A 23,279-nucleotide genomic window follows, 5' to 3' on the forward strand; every position below is an offset into this window, starting at 1 on the left:
AGAACTGAGATTTTGCTTGTGTAAAGACACATTCTAAGTCAGTGCTCTCCTGACCACTGGTCCTCCTAGTTATGGATGATGGGAGTTGTAGTCCAACAACTGCTGGAGACCCAAGTTTGGGAAAGCCTTTCAAAGTGATGGCACTTAAGAAGCATCACTTCATGGCGGCCTTCTCTGCCTCTCCACCTCATCCTTGCCATAAGGTGTAGAAACTTACCTTTGGGGAGGACATGATAACACAAGAGGGGTGGCTGTGGGTGCTTACAGCTCCTAGGAAAGTGTTTTTTACCACTGCAGACCAGCATCCTTAATGGGAAAAGTATGGTGCACATGTTCTTCCTGCCAAGGAGAAGGTCCCAGGAGCAGAGGTATAATGGTCTAGGGTTGTGGGGGGGGGGCATCAAGTCAAAAATTCAGAGTCCCTGTCTCTAGTGTCCTAGAGCTGCCTAGTCAGTATGAAAGAGGAGCTTTTTAGTCACTGATAAGCCTTCCCATCGTTTGTGCTTCTTGGAGCCAATCAGAGTGAAAGGAGGAGAGCCGGCCACTGAGGATTGGCTCCTAGGGTCACTCTGGAGAAGGCACACAGGAAGAACATACAGCCAGTTCTAAGCCAGAATGAAACATGTAATTTGGCCTAAGGTTCCATGTCTGCAAAGCAGATATAAATTCATGAGTGGCGTCTTTCTCAATTAATGCATGGTAAGCTGCTTAGCAGTTGAATGAACAATGCTGCCCAGTGTGGTTTGCTAGCCGTTATGAAGCTGACAGGAATCCAGAAGGGAATCTGATACAATTTTACTCAAAAGGTAGAACCTAATTGTACCCAGTGGATGCTAGCAAAATGGCCAGATACTACCTAACATCCAGCTTGTTGTAAGAACAGCTAAACCGTGAAGGGGGGGGGAGACATTGCCAAATAATTAATTCTAAAACATCAAATACTTATAGATGTGTTTGCCTGAAAATTCTGGAGGAATTCTGTTTCACCTCATGAATTTCAACTGAGAGACAATTAGGAAATTTGGCAGAAAACTGACTATAGAGATCCTCACATTAGTTTTGTTCTTAGGCATTTCCAAGTGTCTAACGTTCCAGGGGATCCATGATCTAGTCTCTTATTTTTAGTTTTAGTTTTAAAAGCAACCATGTGAGGAATAAAATTCAGACAGGAGTAGATGCACTAAGGAATATGATTTTTATTTTATGCCTTCCCCCCTAGAGCTATCTTCCTTATCTAAATTGCTTGCTCCCATGCTGGTATTCATTCAGCCCTGCAGCAGAAAAAAAACAGGTATCCATATCATGCTTATAGATAGATTTTACTGGGCTGTTCTATGTCTACGCAGAATACTACTACTGAATTCCATGGGTAAGTGGACTGGCATTGCATCCAAAGATATATTTCCCAACCCAGGGCTAATCATAGCTTCACTAATGAGCTCACTGAAAGTTAAGGAGAGACTTAGATTGGGAAAACGATGCAGGGGGCGGGGTTAGCCCTTATCTTGTTCCCTGATCACAGCATTATTCATTCAACACCAGAACTGCTTCAAAAGTGGGGAATGGAGGGAAGCTGGAGATCAGATCAGAGGTCTCCCATATCTGATGACTGACTTTGGAAATAATATGATACACCAGTCCTGGGTGCTGTTGCAGTCAACAGAAGCTGGGACCGAGCAGTGGGAGCTCACCACCGTCGCACGGCTTTGAACCGCCGACCTTCTGTTCGGCAAGCTCAAGAGGCCACAGCACCACCTGTATCCAGTTCAAAAGCATGCCAGTGCAAGTAGATAAATAGGTATCATTGTGGTAGGAAGATAAAGCAGCGTTTTTATGCACTCTGACACCTGTCACGGTGTTCCGTTGCACCAGTAGCAGTTTAGTCCTGCTGGCCACATGACCCAGAAAACTGTCTGTTGACAAACGCCGGCTCCCTTGGCCTGAAGCAAGATGAATGCCGCACCCCATAGTTGCCTTTGACTGGACTTAACTGTCCAGGGGTCCTTTACCTTTTTTTTTTAACCTGCTGTTGCAGTCATGGCCTACAACCACCAGCCACATTTCAGGTGACTGAAGGAAAGAATTATTGCCTTCTTAAATCCATCTTTGTTTTTTTAGGTCACTCACTTGTCAGTTCTTGGGTATTAACGTCCATGTGCCCACATGGGGGTGTTTACAACCTTGTAGCTTAGACGCAAACGACGTCACGGAGGCACTTCAAAGCATGCCTCCATTCTCTTAAGATGAAAAATGTTAGCTGTAATTCCTGGAGAGAGAGAAGGGGGGGGGGGAATACTGATTCATAATCATGTCACTACAGGACGCTGGGTAATACCTAATATATTAATGCAAACCTTTTGTAAGCACAAAGCTCCTGAGGCTTTGGATTTCTCGTTAGGTATTTCAGAGTTATTATATTTTGTGTGTGACTGGACAAGTTGGAAACAGAGGGAGTGGAGAGAGGTTGAAGTTCCGCAGCAACCTAATGAAAACCTAATAAAAAAGCTACAGTTGCTCCTTCAGCCAAGGTCATCAAGGGAGTATGCCATGATCTGTGTCATTTCTGCAGCAAGATCACCTCTCCCTACTCAAAAAATAAATATCCACCAAAAAGAAAAGGCCAGATGTCAGCAATATGGCTCTTTGTTTTTGAATCCAGCTTTGATCTGAACAGCATTTTCCAACCTTCTAAATATAGAACATTGCCGTTGTCAGGGTTTTAAATTAAAATAAGAACTGGGATTGAATCCAGTGTTTTGGGCAGTGCGCACGAGAATATGGGAATCAGGAATCGAGGACAAGGGCATGTCAGTATAAGAACCGTCAATGGGCAGCTCAGTATTAAACCAGAAATGGGGCTAAGCCCCCAAGAAAAAGTAAGAACCACGGGACACAAGGTTCTAGGTGTCTGAAGTGGCTTGGACTGGGCTGCTTATGTTTTCTCAGTGCTTGAGTTGCTAATGTGACAGCTGTCGGCACCATAGTGACTTAAGACTCTGCATCTCTAGGTTTTATTTCAAATTGAGCAAGGTGTTTTGGGGGGAGTTGGTTGGGAAAGGGTTGCCTGGTTTGGGGGTCTCTCCAGCCTTTTTTTTTTTTGGTCTGTATTTGTTTTGGGAGGAAGATGTAGATGTTTTGCTTGTTTGGTGGTGCTGGTGATGTCTCAGAATCACCAGTGCTTCTTCTGTGAGTTGGGCGGTGCCCACAACAGTTCCTTAGAGTTCCGCTAAAACATGGGGGTTTCCAGCCCATCTGCAAGATAAATGGTTGGGGGAACGGCACAGGCTCAGAAGTGATTTAGGGTAGCCTGGATGGGCTCAGTACAAATAGCCAATGCAGACGCAGCTTTGAGCATATTGTTCAGGCTTTCAGCCCATAATTCTGCAGTTGTTTGCAGCTCTGAAAGCTCTTATGCCACAGCTCCTCCTTTCATAACAGATTTCTAAGAGTGCCACATAGGGAAGCCCACTCCCTTTTATATTTCAACTTGCGAGCAGTTATCTCTCAGGAACTTCCAGATCTGTAGTTATTCTGGGGTATGAAAAAGTTAAGGGCAACAAATCCTCTTAAACGCTGCATGGTTGGAATTTAGCTATGACTATAGCCAAGAACAGGCCTTTGAATCTTGCTGTGAAACTCCACTGAAGCCTTTTGCCCAGCCCTAAAATTCTTGCACGGCTGCGGAGTTCCTGACAGCTCTGCACATTGCCAAAGCCCCTTCTGCCAGCTCTCAACATGCCCGGGCCCAGCACACAATACGCTTTCCCCAGGTCTACAAAGAAAATTCTTCTAAAGACTGATAGGAGAGTAGAGATGGGTAAACTTGCCCCAATCAACCTTGGGTTAATTTAGTAATGCATGGAAATCATCATCATTATCATCATCTGCCCAGCTAATCTGAACTAGGAAAACAGACTCCTCCTCCTGACTGGTCTTCTCTGATTCCTAAAGTGTCTTCTCCAGGTGGAACCTGTGGAACATTAACTCCAACTCCCATCAGTCTCAGCCAGAATAGACAGTGGTGAGGGATGATGGGCATTGTAGTCACTGGTTCCCAACCTCTGCTCTCTGGGCTGGTTTGACTATAACACCTAAACAGGAATGGCTAACCTGTGGCCATCCAGATGTTGATCCATCATCTCCAGCCACATGGCCAATGGTTGGGGATGATTGGAGTCAGAGTCCAACAACATCTGGAGAGCCACAGGTTTCCTACACCTGCCTTAAAGCAAGTGGAAGGGTGGTAGCAGCAACATGCACTGATTCCCCTCAACCTGATGTGATTATAATACAGCATGCTGGGTAAATGGGGGGGAAAGACAGAACTATGTCTTTCTCTTATGACTGCTAAGATTGAGAGGAAGAGAATGTGGGGGTTTTAGAGAGTGGTTGGATGGTGAGTAGAGAACCTGGGAATTCTTTTCCGGATCAGATTTTAATCTGAATATTTTTTATTTTGAGGGAATAAATCAGTGCTGGACCAAAGTTTCTCTGTGCCAGCCTTTCTGTATGTGTATTCGAGGTTTGAAGTGGTGGAACCTTTGTGTATTTTCACATGGGAGATTGTAGGTGGGTTGGAAGCAAAACATTATCATATCAAGTGACCAAATATTTTTGCAAGGGGTGTTTCTTTCGCTTAACACATCAAAAAAGAAAAAGAAGAAAGGAGGAAGCAGAGGAAGAAGAAGAAAAATTGGAGATGTAGTGAACAGCCAATCTACTTTCTATCCTTGGCAGAGCCCAAATGGCACACTGTTGCTTGAAAGAAATATGACTTCTGTCATTGGCATGAACACTTTGAGTGAAGGGCAGGGTTTTAAAAAACGTAGTAATACAGAAGACTTAAGAGTGGAAGGTCAAAGTAGAGAGAGTATAAATTTGTCCCCTGTCCTCTTAGCTGAGTAATGCCTCTTCACACAACTAGCACAGCGATACTGAAAGAGACTTAAGGACGCTTGGTGGCACAAAGCCTTTCATTCATTGCCTGTGCATTATGTTGTGTACATATCTGCATGCTTACATGCTGTTACTGTTACAGACAATGCTAGCAATTGTCAGAACAGCAGGGAATGAAATTGCCATCTATCTAACCCATACTGTCTTAGCCTCAGGTACTTGTTAGATATGAATTTTGTGCAGTTGGACGTACCGCAATAAAAATCTTAATGGAATACCCTGGGACAATCTCTTGTAAATAACATACATGGAAGTCACCTTGAGCAAACAAGGCCTTGTATCATTCTGCATTCAGCAGCTCAAGTGATATTTTATCTTCTTGTATGAGAGGGAGGGGGAGAAATCCCTGCTGTCCTTTAGGCAGGGATCTCGAAGTTACCAACAAAAGTGTTTGCTTTCTTTTAATGATTTATTTATTTATTTAATTTCACAGACAAGGAGCCCAAAGCTATCTCAAAGCCCACAGCCCAATTTGGGAGATCAGGCCGAATTATCAGAGGCATCTGCTGACTCCCTGGAAATCATGTCTGAAGGAGAATCTCCTTCTCCTTTCTCAAGAGGAAGCCGTACACGAGCAAGTCTTCCAGTGGTGAGGTCAACAAACCAGACAAAGGAAAGATCACTTGGTAAGGCGTTGCCCACATTCTACTGCCGAACTAATGCCAGGTTTTGTTATGCATCTAATACTGTATGTTCTCCCTGTTTATTTTACTCCACAAATGTCTTTCAGAGTGAAAAAAAACATGGTGAAAAACACAAATGAGAGGAAAGGAAGCACTTGACTTTTACTTAGCGGGCTGAGACCATGGTCCCCCATTGTGTATGAACTCAGAGAACTGTGGCTTGTTCTACCTCCAAGTAGTCACAGCAAACCTGGATCAAACTGCACTTTGATATATTTGTTATCTAACTCTGATTTGAATAAGCTACAGTTCCTTGAGTTTGTAAATGATTGGGAACCGGGCTGTGTTGTAAAGCGGAAAGGGAAGCTTCTTCTCATGAACAAATGAAGGAAAGGGAGAGTATGCAATCTCAAGATTTGTACAGGCTCCCGTAAAATAATCTAAGACAGCCTTCTTAATCTAGTACACTCCAGATGTTGTTGGGCTCCACTTCATATCAGCTGCCGTCAGCTTCGTCAATGGTCAGGAATGATGAAACTTGTCATCTGGATGATATAACCTCTACTACTCCTCGTTTAGATAATTGGCTGGATTTGGTTTTACTGAGTGATCTTGATCCAGTGTTTGTCTCTCAGCCTCGGATGGGAATTATTATGGTCAGCCTCATAGATGAATGAGTAAAGGTTGCAAAGCCATTGTGGGTCACAAATAACTCCCCCAGGCTGTATCCAGCCCAGGTGGCACAATGGGTCAGTGTGTGGCTGTTAACCAGAAGGTTAGTGGTTCGAGTCCACCCAGGGTAGAGCTGTGGGCAAGATTCCTGCATTCCAGGGGGTTGGACCAGGCGATCCTTTGGGTCCCTTCCAACTTACAATTCTGTTATCAAGGTTTCTCCCCTAGAAAGGCTACTCTATCTTTTTTCTCCTGGAACTGACATGCGGATGAGTCGCCACATGGTGGCAGTGTGGAGCTGCGCAGGTGGGGGCAAAATGCCAGGTGTCCTCTTTGGGCTTTGTTACCAGTCCTCTGTTGTCTATGCCTTGCATTCCTTCATACTGAGATACAACACTGCTTTTTATTGGAGTCAATCCATAACTGGTCCATCTACCCCAGTATTGTCTGCTTTGACTGGTCAGGTTCTGAGGCAACTCACTCAACCTTACCCAGCTATTCAACTTGAGATCTGAGGAATTAAACTGGGGCTCATCTGCATACAAAGCATATCCCCACCATTGGCTTATAGACCAAAAGTATATTTGTATAATTCTACCTGTTTGCGGTGGTGCTGTGTGTTAAACCACAGAGCCTAGGACTTGCCGATCAGTGGTTCGAATCCCCACGACAGGGTGAGCTCCCGTTGCTTCTGTCAACCTAGCAGTTCAAAAGCACGTAAAAGTGCAAGTAGATAAATAGGTACCACTCCGGCGGGAAGGTAAACGGCATTTCTGTGTGCTGCCTCTGGTTCGCCAGAAGCGGCTTAGTCATGCTGGCCACATGACCCAGAAGCTGTACGCCAGCTCCCTCGGCCAATAAAGCAACATGAGCGCCGCAACCCCAGAGTCGGTCACAACTGGACCTAATGGTCAGGGGTCCCTTTACATTTACCTTAGCTGTTCAGGTCTGTGTGAATGTAGAGTTCTTCCTAGTCCCAGTTCCTCAGTGGGGACCAGAACTCACTTGGAGGGATACTTGCCTGCTACCCACTAATATTTCCATACACACTGCTTTTCACAGTAGCCGTTCTTGCCACACATTGAATGGGCTTGGAGCAGATTAGTGAATTTCTGTTACCGGTTAGTTGCACATAGGAATAGGTAGATCTTTCAGTTTTGGTTTCTCATTTTGCTGAACTTAAGTCCAGATCTCCACATTTCCACATCAGCTTGCCATTATATATATATCAGCATTTTAGTGCAAATTTATCCTGACACACTTTTGTGTGCAATTTTGCCTAATATGCGCATTTCTGCAAAGTAATTTTCCAATGCCGGATTGTATATTATTTTTTACTAACACACACACTTTTAGGCACGCTTTGCCCTAGTATATGCATTTTTGCATGCATTACTTAGCTGGAAAGTTGCATCGCAAAATTCAGTGAGGAAGGATGACTGTGTTTCAATTGGTGTATCCTCCCCCCACCCCCGAAAGTGTTGATTAGATGGATTTGCCTTTAAATGTGAACCAAACCAACATTTCTCCTCCACCCCTAGCTGCACAAGTGGAAGGCGATCTTTCTCAGGAAATACTGCCATATGACAGGCAAGCTGTTGCTATATAAGGCAATGAATGCAGATGGTTGAGGAAGGCAAAGGGTTATTGCCATAAAGAAGCTTCTTTTCTGCAGGATCCCATCTCCCAGACTGCAGAGCAGCATAAAGCAGAACGGCAGCGGGGTCATAAATCATGAGGGCTGTTCATAAACTGAACGTAGTGGTTTATTTATTCTGTTAACAATCCCAGGCCATTTTTATCAAGAGTGCTTTGATATCTGATACATAATCAGCTAAAAAAAAAAGTACAAAGAAGTATAAACGAAAGGCGGTTTTAGCTGGTTTCTCTATACCAACAGAGACTCAGAATGATTAAAAGGTGGTCTTGCCATATATATATATATATTATGGGATGTGGGAGCTGATTGTGTTAATCTGCAGGAACTGTAGCCTGCCTTAGTTAAAGCAGCAGGTACTTTTTGGAAATTCTCCACATAGAAGGGTTCCCCAAAAATCTGTAACGAGAGAACCAACGTTATGCTATTTTTGTAATGAAAAATGTAGAACATGCCATTATGACCATGACTATGGCTGATGGGAATTGTAGTACAAATCATCTATAGGGTACCAGATTGGTGGAAGTTGCTATAGGAGGCACCTCCTGTTTATATTCTGATGCCCATACCAGTATTCCTTCTCTTCTGAGTCCTCATTTAGGATACATTTCCTCCCTAAGCACGAAAAAAACCCCCAGACAAGCCACTCACTGTGAGCTCAAATGCTATGATGTAAAGACCTATTTATTTATTTAACAGAATAAATAAACCATGCTTTTGAATTATGATGCTTTTGAATTATGGTGCTGGAGGAGTCTCTTGAGAGTCCCATGGACTGCAAGAAGATCATACGTATCCATTCTTAAGGAAATCAGCCCTGAGTGCTCATTGGAAGGACAGATCCTGAAGCTGAGGCTCCAATACTTTGGCCACCTCATGAGAAGAGAAAACTCCCTGGAAAAGACCCTGATGTTGGGAAAGATGGAGGGCACAAGGAGAAGGGGACGACAGAGGACGAGATGGTTGGATAGTGTTCGCGAAGCTACAAACATGAGTCTGACCAAACTGCGGGAGGCAGTGGAAGACAGGAGTGCCTGGCGTGCTCTGGTCCATGGAGTCACAAAGAGTTGGACATGACTAAACGACTAAACAACAACAACAAAGACCTACATTATGATATTCTGTCGGGGTTATTGTTGTTTGTCATATCGTATATGATATGTGGGATCCCTAAGGAATTCACAAATCCCACCAACATCTGCTTCCCCCCTTTTCCATTCTGCATGTTTTTAATCGACTTCACTCATAAATCTTGGTGGAGAAGAGAATGGCCATGTGCATGTCTCTCTCCCCCACCGAAGACAACAGCAGGAGACTCATACCTCAAAGAAAATGGCTCAGTGCCCTTGCAGAACTTGTACAGAGGCAAGAATGGGAAGCCTGGTGTGTGTACTTGGGGGGCAGTTATGATTACTTTGGCTTAGACCCTAAGTTAAGTTAGTTATGATTAAGTTCATGTGAAGGAAGCTTCCTTGTCTTGATTATTTATTTCTCCCAGCATTGCCTGCCGTCATTTGTTCTCCCTCACCCCCCCCCCCAAAAAAAGCTACTCCAGAAGGTTGGAGAAGCATCCTGGACAATGTGGGGCAAGGGAAGTTGTCTCAACATCTACTTACTTTGTGTTTATTCCCTGTCTCATTATTCCTACCCCATTCCTACCCCATTCCTACCCCATTATTCCTACCCCATTTCCTTTTTGGTGGGGCACAACTGACAGGCAATGCTATATTATTCAGGCTCTACCAACGCACTTATTTGTGACCAAGTAAAATCAAAAGTTCTTTTCATTCGTTGGAAAAGTTTTAACATTTATACATGAGTTTTTAGGTTTCTTGGGGGATCGAAGAGGTGCTTTTCTGAAGGAGTAAATGCACGTGTGCTCACTTTTGTGGAATGTTTGTTGGTACATAGGTTGTAGAAACCCACAATTCATTTGCAGCAGCTTATGAAAGGCAAAGAGACAAGCTTTTCTCTGTCTCTCTACGTAATTCTAGAATCATCCAGTGATGATTCTGAGTAGGAGAAGATGAAGGACAGGCCCATGAACCTTCTTCTTGCACATAGTTAAACTCTGCTATTTGCTAAGACAAAATGTGATTGTGACTACCAGTGCAGGGTTTTTTTTTTAAAAAAAAGGAATTAGACAAATTCATGGAAGATAATATTGCCAATGGCTAAGGATGGCTGTATCTTGTCTCCAGGATCAGAATGAATATGCCCTTACCATCAATCATTGGGGAACAGCAGAAGAGAGCTATTGTGTTCATGTCCTGCTTGTGGCTTCTCATAGGTACAGTGGTACGTCAGGTTACATACGCTTCAGGTTACAGACTCCGCTAACCCAGAAATAGTGCTTCAGGTTAAGAACTTTGCTTCAGGTTGAGAACAGAAATCGTGCTCCGGCGGCGCGGCAGCAGCAGGAGGCCCCATTAGCTAAAGTGGTGCTTCAGGTTAAGAACAGTTTCAGGTTAAGTATGGACCTCCGGAACGAATTAAGTACTTAACCCGAGGTACCACTGTATCTGATTGGCCGCTAACAGAAACAGGATAATGGACTAGATAGGCAATCCATGGGGAGTCTGCCATCCTCCAGGTGTTGCTGTGCTGCACTCACATCAGCTATAATGGCTGGGCTGCTGGGAGCTGGAGCCCAGAAACACATCGAGGGCCACAAGTTCCCCATCCCTGAGATAGGTCTGATCCTACTTTCCTACGGTTTCTTTTCTTCATTCCATCATAATTATAATGCAATGCACATTGGGATCAGTCAATTTTCCTTCCCAAACTGAAGGAGGGCCCATATACTGTAGGAAAGAGAAGCAGATATCTCCCAGTGAGTGAGATCCAAGTATATAAATGTGCAGTTTATCTATGTTGTTTGTTGTTGTTTAGTCGTTTTGTCGTGTCCGACTCTTCGTGACCCCATGGACCAGAGCATGCCAGGCACTTCTGTCTTCCACTGCATCCTGCAGTTTGGTCAAACTCATGCTGGTAGCTTTGAGAACACTGTCCAATCATCTCGTCCTCTGTCGTCCCCTTCTCCTTGTGCCCTCCATCTTTCCCAACATCAGGGTCTTTTCCAGGGAGTCTTCTCTTCTCATGAGGTGGCCAAAGTATTGCAGCCTCAGCTTCAGGATCTGTCCAGTGAGCACTCAGAGCTGATTTCCTTAAGAATGGAGCGGTTTGATCTTCTTGCAGTCCATGGGACTCTCAAGAGTCTCCTCCAGCACCATAATTCAAAAGCATAAATTCTTCGGCGATCAGCCTTCTTTATGGTCCAGCTCTCACTTCCATACATCACTACTGGGAAAACCATAGCTTTTACTATACGGACCTTTGTTGGCAAGGTGATGTCTAACCCTTTATATGACCAATGCCCCATTCACCAAACCTCAAAAGTCAATGCTTATGGGACATTTGCACTAAACTGTTTGGCAACTGAGGTTCAGGGTTAAGTAAGTAGGAAGCTACTAATCTAGCCTTAGCGTTTCCCTCTCTCTCTCTGCCATTCCTCATAGGCCCCCAACTTGTTCCAATCTAATAACTGTCTCACAATAGCTGTCAAAGGGAGATTCTCTTTGGGAGGATTCAGGTAGGTAGCCATGTTGGTCTGACAGTCGAAATATATTATTTTTTTTAAAAAAATTCCAGTAGCACCTTAGAGCCCAACTAAGTTTGTTCTTGGGTATAAGCTTTCGTGTGCAATCACCTTCTCTTTGGGAGGGTATGGATGAACTCCCACTGATTGTATGTGAACAGGTTTGCACTCAAAAGCGACAAGTGAGACATGCCTGCTGTTAGAAGATGTCTGAAATTTCATCCCTCTATTCTGTAGTTCTTTGCATATTAGAAGAAAATTATCTGCGCTGAGATTAGGGAGATAGCTATATTTGATTAGTCGAGAGGGATTCCTCACTCTGAATGACATTTTCTATATTGTATAAACAACCAGCTGATAATTTGGAGATAAAGAATTCCTTCCCTAAATATGTCCATGTAGCATTTGATAAAGCACCAGTGTAGCTACACAGTGTATACATTTGATCAGTGGCCCCACTTCTTCCAAGTGATACGGAGTCAGAAGTTGTAATTAAGGGGTGTTTAAATAATAGACAGTGATTTATTAGCTGCATACGGGTTCAAAGACTGTAGGTTTCACACCATTTCACAGCCACAAACAACATGCCATCATACTCTTAAATTGCCTCGTTAAACATTAATGCTTCTTGAGTGATGCTTTTCTGCGGCATTTCCACCTTTTCATCGAGCTGCAATACTGTGTGTCAAAATCAACTTTAGAACAAATAATTTGTAAAGTTCAGAATATGGCAGCCCCATTAATGATTGATTGGTACTTCCTGTCTGGAAAACACCCATTGGTTGTTGTTTTTCTGTATACAGCTAAGGCCTTTGCTTTTGACCGTAAAACTCTATATAGCTTGGAATCCTGGATAGCCAAAGGCTCACCAGCTTAGGGATGAATCTACTTACTGTATAGAATCTGTATTGGATGTCCTGCTCCAGGTACTTCCTTCTTCAGAGGCTGGTGAATGGTAATAAGGGCTTGCATCCAATGTAGTACAGTCGTACCTTGGATCCCAAACACCGTTTTGGCTCCCAAACGCCACAAACCCAGAAGTGAGTGTTCTGGTTTGCGAATGTTCTTTGGAACCCGAATGTCCGACGGCTTCCAGTTGGCTGCAGGAGCTTCCGGCAGCCAATCAGAAGATGTGTTTGGGTTTCCGAATGTTTTGGAAGTCGAACGGACTTCCGGAACAGATTCCATTCCAAGGTATGACTGTACGAAGCAACTTGTTATGTTAGTACAAGGATTTACAATCCCCACCCCCTGAAAAAATATGTTCTAGGGATTCCTCCAATTCTCCAGAGCAGATTTGGGGGGAGGGAGTTGGGGGGGGTGTTGCATCACATAAGCATTAATCTTTACACTAACAGAAGAAGCATGTTGGATACCACCCAAAACCTTTTTGGCAGTAGCAGGTTAGTTGGGGATCCCGCTCCCCAAATGAAGAACATTTGTCTCTGCTGGCTTCACATCATTATTCCCAGCCTAGTTTTACATTCCATTTTATTCCTGCCTTCCGAGAAATCATACGCAAACTTGATAACCCAAGTCATTGATAAAAATGTTAGCGTGCCAGGGCCAGGATAGGACCCTGTGGCACATGACTTGAAACTTCATTCAGGTTTGATGAGGAACAGTCGATGCACACTCTTTAAATATGGCTCTTTCCAGCACTTTGCCCATTTGCCAGGATTCCTCAAAGAAGATAGACAGAGGTTCTGACTTGGAGTACATCAGCAAGTTACTTTAGTACATCCTCTTGTTGGTTTGGTGGTCTGTAGTAGACTCCAATCAATGTTAGGTTTCCCAATCACTTCCCAGCCTGTGTCACTTTTGACCAATCCTCCTGAGACCATCCATGCTCTTACACACTTCTCATTCACTTGAATTGTTGTCAGGTGTAATTTCCTGCAGATTGAACAAGTCTTCATGAAGCTTCCCTTGCCCATACCTCTGTTTTGTCCTTGTGCTTTCCCTTGATTTCTTGATGCATGTAGAAAATGAGTGCAAATATTTGCTGTTCTGGTTAAATACTGTACATTAAAACCTGACTGGCAAGACTTCAAGAAAACAAAAAAAAAAACCAACCCAGCCCCAAACAATTCACTTCAGTTCCAGATTTGAAACAAAAGGCTCCCAGGAAACTAAATAGCCCAAAGGTGGCCACATTTCCCTTGTTTTCCTCCTTGTACTGCTGAATAGGATTTTAAAAGGAATATTCCTTATCTTTGCATAAACATTTAGCAGGACAAAAATACTCCCTCTTCGAACTTAATCAGCAAGTATGTTGCTGCCTGCTGGGTTTTTTCCCTTTTTTTCTTTTTAAGGTTTATGCTTCATTGATCGTGCTTGTGTCTTTTTCTGGAATGTGTACCCAGGGGAAGCTGAAACACACACCGTCCCAAATAAAGCTGTGTAATCACATTTGTCCCTTCCTTTAATCTGCTCTTCCTTTGTGTGTAAGCAGATATCTTGAGAATGCACCTGAAAGAAGGCAACAGAGAGAGCCAAAATGCTGTTTAGCATGGCTACCTCAGCAAACATACACCACACAAGCCGTGCTAATCTCCAAAAACATGATTCGATAGCCTCCCTGGCTTCTTACGTTTTATAGGCCAGTATAAAAATGTAATGTAAATTCATGCAACTCTTTCATCTGTCATTTGCAGCAGGTGCTCATGTTATGTCTCCTTTTTGGGAGGGAATTCGCTGTTTTCTACAAAATGGAAATATAGCAAAGTGAAAAATAGAGCTTGAATTCCAAAATATCTGGCCCGTCATAACTTCAGCCTTTTCTTTCCCCAACCCATCCAACCCTTTCCCATAAAACTGTGGGTCCCCTTCAAGGGTGTTTCTGATTCCCCACAGGTGCAACTTCAGGATGACACAGCTTCACCTGGCACAGTGAACTAAATAGGTGAAAGGAGTGGAGTGAAAAAGAATGGGCAGAGGGGAAGAGAAAAAAGAAGGGAAATGTGTTCTAGGTTCTCCATTAGCTTTCCTCCAAATAGGAAGCTGCCTTATATGGAGTGAGATCCTTGGACCATCTAGGTCAGAACTATCAACACTGACCGGCAGCAGCTCTCCAGGTTTTTCTGGCAAAGGTCCTTCTGAGCTTTATCTGGAGATATGAACGATTGAACCTGCGGCCTTTTGCATGCAGAGCATGTGGTCTGCCATTGAGCTACAGCCCTTCCGCAGGTAATCAGAGGTCCTGCACACGCTGTCTATCCCCAAAGAGATTGAGGAAGCCCCAGCAGGTATCTCCAAACTCATCCTATAATCATAGAGTTGTAGACTTGGAAGGGACTTGGAGGGTCAACAATGCAGGACTCTCACTCAACACACAGTCCCCCATCCAATTTGAAACCTATCGAACCCTGCTTTGCAAATGTGCTAGCAGTTTTGTTGCTGCTCATAGACCAAGTAGTCACGAGATCAATAATCCATATTTGATCCCATCTGGTGCAATTTCCTATGTAGACCAACTTCATGAGCCTCTTACCATTCTCCAGACCAGTTGTGACCCTGGCTGCTGGCTTGTAAGATTGGGAAAAGCATTGGCTAGATGCTGAATCATCATAATCCCTATTGGGTTGGTTTTGTGCCACTGCTCAGCTGCCCTGAGCTCTGCACCAGCTGCTTCTTTCTTTGACTGGCAGCTAGAGTGCTGCCACGTTGTGTCTTGGGTTCCATGGAGCCTAGGTAATGTAGTTCTCTTGGATGCCCAAGTCTATACTGTAGATACCAGGTGCCTTGGAAATAAAATGTCCCAGGTCTCCTTGCCATCAATACACAGCAGTGAATACCAAGAGCCCAAGAGACATGCCAAAAGGTTTGCATTGCAGTCTTCGCACCTATTCTGGAGAATAAGCTCTGTTGCTTATTCCTTTGCACACAGTGGAGCTTGCTTTTGACTAATTCTGCATAGGATTTAGTTGTTTCACTCTTCTCCTTGTTTGCTTTCTCAGTCTAAGTCCTAGTCACTTTTATAGGCTGATTACTTGGCTTTAAGCCCGGCACTTAATTTCATTATCCAGGTGAGCAAAACCATACAGGTTGTTGTTTTTTTAATCCAGAGCAGAAAAGAAAAAGAAAAGGTGTACCAGGAACTTTGGGTTAGCTATTGTCTTTTTTTTTATGCAGCAGATCGCGCTGAAAGATTATGTGCAGGCAGAAATATTGCAGCCCCCTTTCTTTTTAAAAGTGTGAAGTGTGTGTATAACTAGGTGAGAATAATTAATGGAAAATAATGCTTAAGGCCTCAGGCTAGAAATACCACAAAGATCATGAAGGTGACCTTAAGAGAAGCTCTGAAAGGATGCCTTGAAAAGCTGGAAAAGCTAGTGCTGAGGATGGCAATAATAACCGAGACAGTACACCAACGAACTTATCTCACATTACAAGAAGTGTTAATTGTTATTGAAAGTCTCTGCTTGTCTCTGAAGAATTCATTCCTGGATAAAGGGTGCTGTGTTATCTTTGTCTATCCAGATATACAAAATTTATTTCCTGCTTCATTGCAGATTGTAGAAAAGCCTCTTAAGTGGTTTACAAGAAAATTAAAATTATCAATAAAATCAGTTGAAAATACTTAAAACATTTAATGAAATGTTGTTTTTTATATAAAAAAAACCAACCTACCAACGGTAAAAAAGATTAAAATGTGTCTGGATAGGTGTGCCTAAACAAAATTGTTTTAAGCAGGCGGCAAAAAGAGTGCTTTGAATGTGCCTGTTTGGTTTTTTTTCTCTCATTCTTTTTTATTAGTTATTTCCAAAAAGAACACAAGGTAACACACAAATACAAAAAAAAAAAAAATACACAGAAGAAAAAAATTAAAAATAATAAACAGCAATTATCATTTCCATATCATCCATATAACATAGTCGTCTCTTACGGGACTTCCTTCAGCCTGTCCATAAATCATTCGAAGCAATAAATAAAATTACACGTTTCATTACTTATATTGTCATTATACCGATTCCTAATTCCTATTTGCTTTGCACAATAACTCTTAGTCTTTCACAGTGCGTCTCTAAATCCCTTTAGCGTTATTTGCCCTTCGCTAATACATTCCAGATAATCTACATACTTTTCCCAATCTTTGGTGAACACTTGGTCTCTTATGTATCTAACTTTTCCTGTTAATCTATCCAACTCTGCGTAATCCGACAACTTAGATCTCCACTCCTCCACCGTTGGGGTTTCCCGTAGTTTCCACTTCTGGGCTAATACTACCCTTGCTGCCGTAACCGCATAGTATACCAATCTGCGATCTTCCTTTTTTATCTCTTGTCCTAATATCCCTAGAAGAAAGATTTCTGGTTTCTTTATGAACGTGTACTTTAATATCTTCTTCAATTCAGTGTGTACTTTCTCCCAAATGTGCCTGTTTGATACTAATATTTGTCTGCAGCAGAGATGGTGTCTTGCTCTGTCTTTGATGGGACTTGTGGAAAGAACCTCTTGGATAGTGTATGATTGAAAAGCATGTGGTGTGATGGTGTTAGTGCTTCACCATCCTAATCCCATGTTCATTGGCTTGTAGGGGGTGAGAGGGGATTCAGATGCAATATTGTCAAGTTACAAACACACACACACACAATCAGTTACAAGTCATTGGGGAAATGTGCAGAGGGATATGTGGATCGATGCAGATCTCATCTTTAGTGCAGATAATAACTTTAGTGGTGGAATGCATGATTTGAATGCAGAAGGTCCGAGATTCCATCCTGGGTATGATCTCTGCCTGAGACCCTGGTGAACGTCTGCCAGTCAGTGTAGACAGAGGTGACCCTCCACTGACTAATGTTCTGACTCAGTATCAGGCAGCTTCCTATGTTCCCATATTACAGGAATGGGAAGCCTTTTTCTGCATTCCTTTCTGTAAACCTTCTGAGGGCGACAAGCCAGTGGTGTGTGAGGCCAGCTGCAAAATTAAGAGAAGCAGCAAATGTACATTTTTAGCTAAGTATAGTAGGCTAGTTTCTACACAATCTATTGTTCATCAAGGCAAGCAAGTTCATGTATTGCTTTATCAAGTTGCATATGCGACTGAAATGTTGAAATATGTATCTTATCCTGAGATCAAGTAGGAAGACTTTAATAAATTAATAAACCAAACCAAATGAGAAGTAATGTTTTCATCAGCTCATGCTCGAGTCTTCCAACCCCGCATCCCAGTCTCCAAGCAGTTTCAAACGCTCAGTTGGGAGAATAAGGCTTGGCCAACTGGAACCTTTGTGGCCTTGCAAAATGGCGAGAACATTTAAAAAGCAATACGGAAACCTCAAAAATCAGTTTCCCATTTCTGTTGCTGTCGCAAATACCCACGGCTGTGCTTTTTTAAGTGAGGAGAGGGACAGTTTCCACCAGAGCCCATCCTAGTTACCAGCAAAACCTTCCTCCATATTCTAAAAGCACATTTAGAATATGTTTCTTCCGAGTTGCCCAAGGCATATGCAAACAAGCATCACTGAAGAACCCAGACATCATGCTAGTCTCACATCACGAGAGGGACAGAATGACAAAACTAAGATATTTATGTTGAACCTGCAAGGTGAAACTTTCTGCAGGTTTTTAAACTCTCTTTGCCAGACATCATGGTTTGCGGCAGATATTGAGCCACCTGAAAAAGTATCCTTTCAGATGCAAGACTGAAATGGCCCTGGCTGAAGAACACTATAATAATAGTAATAATAATAATAAAAACCTTCCTTGCAGCATCTGTACTTCTTGAGAGCATATAATCAATAGCCGCAGAGAATTATACTCCTTTTCCAATACTGAATTAGAGAGTTGATATATGTATCACGAGCCCTTTGTGCAAACAGGCCTCTTTAACTCGTATCCAGAATGAAGCTTGATATTCCTACTTCATTCATGTCAACCAAGATGTTCTTGTTGTTTTTTTGTCCTCATAGGTGTTTTGTACCTTCAGTACGGAGATGAAACTAAACAGCTAAGGATGCCCAATGAGATCACGAGCACAGATACAATCCGTGCCCTTTTTGTAAGTGCCTTCCCCCAGCAGCTGACAATGAAAATGCTGGAGTCCCCCAGTGTGGCAATATACATCAAGGATGAGAGCAGGAATATCTATTATGAATTAAGTGATGTAAGGTAAGTAAGTAAGTAATAACAACAATAATAATGTTGCTTTGGTTAGGTTGGGTTGTTAAGACATGGTACAGTGTAAAAGGGTTACAGATCAGAAAGGAGGACTTCACATTTTTTTGTCTCTCTAAATCCTCCTGTTATCCAAGCACAACTTTTCACATCTTTCCTGCAAGAGGAATGGGAAAACTCCCAAGGTAGAAAGCAGCTTTAGTTTTCTATATCACTAGCCATGCTGACAGGAGATGGCTGGAGTGCAGTCTAAAAGCAGTCAGAATGGCACAGGTTCTTGTCTCTGTTTTAAATTACCGTATTTTTCTTTCAATAAGATGCACCCGACCTTAAGACACACCTAGTTTTAGAGGGGGAGAACAAGGAAAAAAATATTCTCCCCCTCTCTGCACAGCGCCCCTTCAGTGAAGCTTTGCTGAAGGGGTGCTGCGCAGAGAGGGAAAGCTGCACAGCACCTCTCCAGTGAACTGAAACCAGGAGAGCAAGAGGGATCGGTGTGCACCGATCCCTCTTGCTCTCCTGGCTTCAGCGAAAGCAAGGCGAAGCCATGGAGCCTGCATTCGCTCCATAAGATGCACACACATTTCCCCTTACTTTTTAGGAGGGGAAAAGTGTGTCTTATAGAGCGAAAAATACGGTATAGGAAGAGGAATATGTATATGAGCGGCTCGCTTTTCCTGTTGTGTCTGAATCAGAATATTGTCTTAAGATGCTCCGAGCGTAGATCCATCCTTGAAAAGTGGCTAATAGTGTTGTGGATGTGTGAACTATCCTTTGTGCCCCGAGACTGTTGCACACACTACACCTTTAAAGCACCTTCAAAGCACATTTCCCCCCTCAAAGAATTCTGGACACTGTCATTTGCTAGCATTGCTGGGAATTGTAAATCTGTGAGGAGTGAACTACAGTGCCCAGAATTCTTTGAGGGAAAGGAACTGTTTTGAGTGTGCTTTAAGGGGTGTGTGTGTGTGCATCCTGAGCTACAGGACGTTGAGGGATGTCTGTGGGCATTTTGCTGTGGTTCCCCTTCAGCGCTAACTCTTAGTCATGCTTAATGTCTAATTAACCCTATGCTTCTTAACTGCTAGGGCAGATCTGTCTCTTCAGCACTCTGCTTTTCCTGACAGGCTGCTTGAAGTCAACAGCAGCAAATGCTGCAAGTTCTGACTAGTTACAGATTCAAGGCAATTACCAACTGCAGTGTGACTTTAAAAGAAATGAGACCTGTCCAAAAATCCTTCACCATGTGTTCTCCCCACCACCCCCACCCCCGATAATCCCGGTGATTAAGATCAGCCCACTAAACTTGTAGCTGCACCTGGAGCAAAGGAATTCAGTCTTATGTGCAAATTCTCCAGAGATCACGGGTGTTTAATGAAAGGCAGCGTCGTTTTAAGAGGACATAAGTGTGTTTAGATTGCAGTCTTTGTGGCCGATTATTCCTGAAGGAGGAAAAATGCAGGGATTGTTTCAGGTCTTTAACCCATAAACTGTTCGTAAGGTAGGTTTTGAAGCTGACTGGAATACAACTGGCTTTTTAAATTGTTGCATCAATGTTATAGCTTTGTTAACTGTAAACTTATCTTTAAACTTTCTAAAACTAATTTTGAAATGGAAGCTCCCTATTGCCTTTTGCCCATTTTTAGTCAAAATTGACAGAGCTGATATTGGTTAATATGTTTAGAAATGATTTGCAGCTAGATTCCAGATACGTATACTCAGAAGTAAGTCCTCCTGAATTCATAGGACTTATCAGGCATAGGATTTGGGTCATGGGAGATTGAATATGTGCAAGTATTCTTCTGTTTTCTTTTTTTTAAAAATGATGTTTTATTTTGGTCTGTTTATTACAAAAAGGAGGGGAAATCTGAGTTCATTGTTGGTGAAGAACAACTGAACTTAATTGAAATGTAAAATGGGCTTTGCTTTCACAAGTCCCTGCACCCAGGAGCTTTAATTAAACTGAAAAATATCTTAATTTGAAAGGGTGTGTATTTATTCTGAAAGAATTACGCCTCCCAAGGGATAAGTAAGAGCTGAGATGTCTGTCTGTTGTAGAGAGTTTTTCATTGGTTGGTTCCTACCATGGTGATATCTGAATTGTTAGGGCTAGGGACAGCAAACTGGGTAAACTAATGTTATTTCAACTCTCTTTATTGTTGATTCTTAGTTACTTTGTTTTGTTCTCAATTCTAGGAACATTCAAGACAGATCTTTCCTTAAAGTTTACAACAAAGATCCTGCACATGCTTTCAATCACATGCCCAGAGCTGTAAATGGAGATGTAAGGGTAAGTAGTGTTTTTTTTCTTGTTGTTCTCTAATTGTCTCTTTTTGTATGATAAAAACCTGCATGGGGTAGCACACATGCCTGCACTTATCTTTTAATCCTCCCCCCCCCCAAAAAAAATGTCTACTGTTAAATAACGCTTGAAAATCTGCCACATTGGCTCCTTTCAAGGGCTGATCGATATTCCTAGTGCAGATACCAATTCTGTTGTTTGCTTACTGGTTAGTAAATGATGGGGAGTCCTCAACCTTCTCCTTCGGTAGTAACTGCTATTGGTGCTCACCAAGGTTCTTGCTTAATTCAGGATCTCATAATACAATCTAACATAACAGAGGTTAGGAGAAACCTCTGTGAAGTGCTAATCAGGGTTCCCACCAGTGTCTACTCCAGGAGGTAACTGTTTAGTCCTGGTGGTGAGGAATCATACTTTGAAAGGGAAAGGGATCTGCCATCAGCTGGTTAACCAAACCAAGACAGTTTATTTGAATCTTAAGATACTTTCAGACTGCCTTCTAGGAGGCAAAGTGTTGCTGACTACAGCTACACTCCTAACCCAGAAATAAGCCTTATTGAATAAGGAATAAGCCTTAGAGAATTCAGTAGGACTTACTTCTGTATAGATATGCTTTGGATTGTATCCTCTTCTGATTGGTGTCCCATAATCTTTACATCCTTGCTCTCACATTGGTTTAAGTTGGGAGCGTTAGGCACAAGTGCAACTTATGCCAAAACAAAAACCTCACAGTCTTATGTAGTCGCTTCAGGAACAAGCCCTGTTGAGCTCATCAAGGTTTTCATTATAAGTCTAACACTTCCGCTTGTCAATATTGATGTGGATGAGACACAGTCCCAAATATTTATTGGTGCTTTGTGTAATTTAAATTGATGTAGCTAGTGGCTGCTCTCCCTGGCCAGCTGTGAAATATTAAAGCAGAGGTAGGGAACGACAGGATCTGGGGCCAAATTCTCTGTTAGCCCTTGAATTTTGCCTAGGCTACAACCCCTCTCCCTAGGCCATGGATCCTCCCTGTTCCTTCACCTCAAGTGGTTTTGCCAGGCTGGAATGAGACCGTGGACTGTGGTGATGCCTCTTGCCTTCCTGGATGGAGAGATCTCTCCCTCTGTGTTTATAAACTTCTGGGTTCTGCATTCGGAGAATGTGGCCTAATGTACAAAGATAAGAGTCACATCTGTTTCTTAGCCTGTGTTTGCCTCTGGCTACGCCAGTATTTACCTTTGGTCCTTTGCACCAATGGCATGCAGGCCCAAGGAGCTCTCCTGTGAGTGATTGCAGCCCACAGTCTGGAAAACCTTCCCCGTCCCTGTGCTGAAGATGATCGATTTGCATGTGGGATCTCTTCAGCATGTGGGACAGGATTCAGGTGCAACTAGTTAGTTTTTGTCTGGGATCTATTTAAGCCCACACCTTCATAGTCACTGCATTCCAAAAGAAGTAATAAATGGCCGCTGGCACAAAATAGCCGTTTTAAAATGGCGGCAAGCTTTTGCTGCCCGTGAGAAACCCTGTTAAGTGTCTTTTTTTGTTGTTGTTCAGGTGAAATCTTTCCTTAAGGAAAATATTCTTTGATGTATGTTCCTCTGGATAAAATGCATTAAGTGTATCGGGCCAAGGAATGTGTTATTACCATGTGGGCCGCTTGGTTTTTTAGTAAGTCATATAGGACTTTGAAGCGGATGTCAAACGTTGTGAAAACCACCTGTAAAAATACGGCCTTTATAACCGTGCATCTGTTTCAGAGTTTTCTTGCACGCCCACTTCGGTGCTTTGCATTTGGAGTCTGAGTGCATTAGAGCCTTGCTGGAGTTATTAACGTAGCAGGGGCTGGTAATTTCTATATATATACGCTGGGCAGCGAGGTGTTGCTTTCTGTGAAACGGTTTCTCTCTCTGCTTCTGCCCGGCTCTCCAGTGACTCTGTGGAGGTATGTCACACGGCAGGTGGCATGTTAAAATGTGCACCTCTGCCAAGAAAATTCATTTCCTGATCTGCAGCCAGCTCGCTTGGAGCTGTGATGTTATTAGCTTTCACGAGCTAAGCAGAGTCAGAACTTGGGCAGCCATTGGGGAGATGGACAGAATGGCGTTCACATTCAAGGAACGGTTCTTTCAGGTAAGTGCCTCTAAAAACCTAGCAGGATGGGACAGAGACCTCATGGAAGAAGCGCCCAGTTACCTGCTTTTGTTACATTTAGCTCATAAAAAATGGGGAGGGAAGAGAAGGAGGGGAGGGATCGTTGAAGCAGCATGGAGAAAACATTAGCAGGATAGTGAAAGGCAAGCTGGGTGAGGGATCTTTCCCTGCTTCCCCTTCCTTTGACTGTACTTGTAATGGAACAAGTGGGAG

The 23,279-nt window shown here is 43.0% G+C and overlaps 1 protein-coding gene and 1 long non-coding RNA gene across 23 annotated transcripts in view; one reads left to right on the plus strand and one right to left on the minus strand.

Moving 5' to 3' along the window:
* KIAA1217 overlaps positions 1-23,279 on the plus strand; it is a 358,771-nt gene that overhangs the window by 263,682 nt on the left and 71,810 nt on the right. For 20 of the 22 annotated variants that reach the window (XR_014173276.1, XR_014173277.1, XM_081931416.1 and 17 more), the window contains 3 exons: positions 5,390-5,582; positions 18,421-18,619; positions 20,822-20,915. Coding sequence is in view for 20 of the 22 variants with exons in the window: in XM_081931416.1 (XP_081787542.1) it covers positions 5,390-5,582; positions 18,421-18,619; positions 20,822-20,915 (486 nt within the window). In the remaining 2 variants the exon portion in view is untranslated. Of the gene's footprint in view, positions 1-5,389; positions 5,583-18,420; positions 18,620-20,035; positions 20,127-20,821; positions 20,916-22,908; positions 23,046-23,279 lie in introns of those variants that run through there. The other 2 variants (XM_081931428.1, XM_081931423.1) reach the window with 2 other exon arrangements.
* LOC309353487 lies at positions 1,214-12,495 on the minus strand. The gene is made up of 3 exons (XR_014161901.1): positions 12,400-12,495; positions 2,128-2,266; positions 1,214-1,271 (listed from the first exon to the last, which is right to left on the minus strand). It is a non-coding gene; the product is annotated as an uncharacterized lncRNA (long non-coding RNA).

This window comes from Podarcis melisellensis (assembly GCF_964234715.1).
Source record: "Podarcis melisellensis genome assembly, chromosome: 12".
Taxonomy (NCBI): Eukaryota; Metazoa; Chordata; class Lepidosauria; order Squamata; family Lacertidae; genus Podarcis; species Podarcis melisellensis.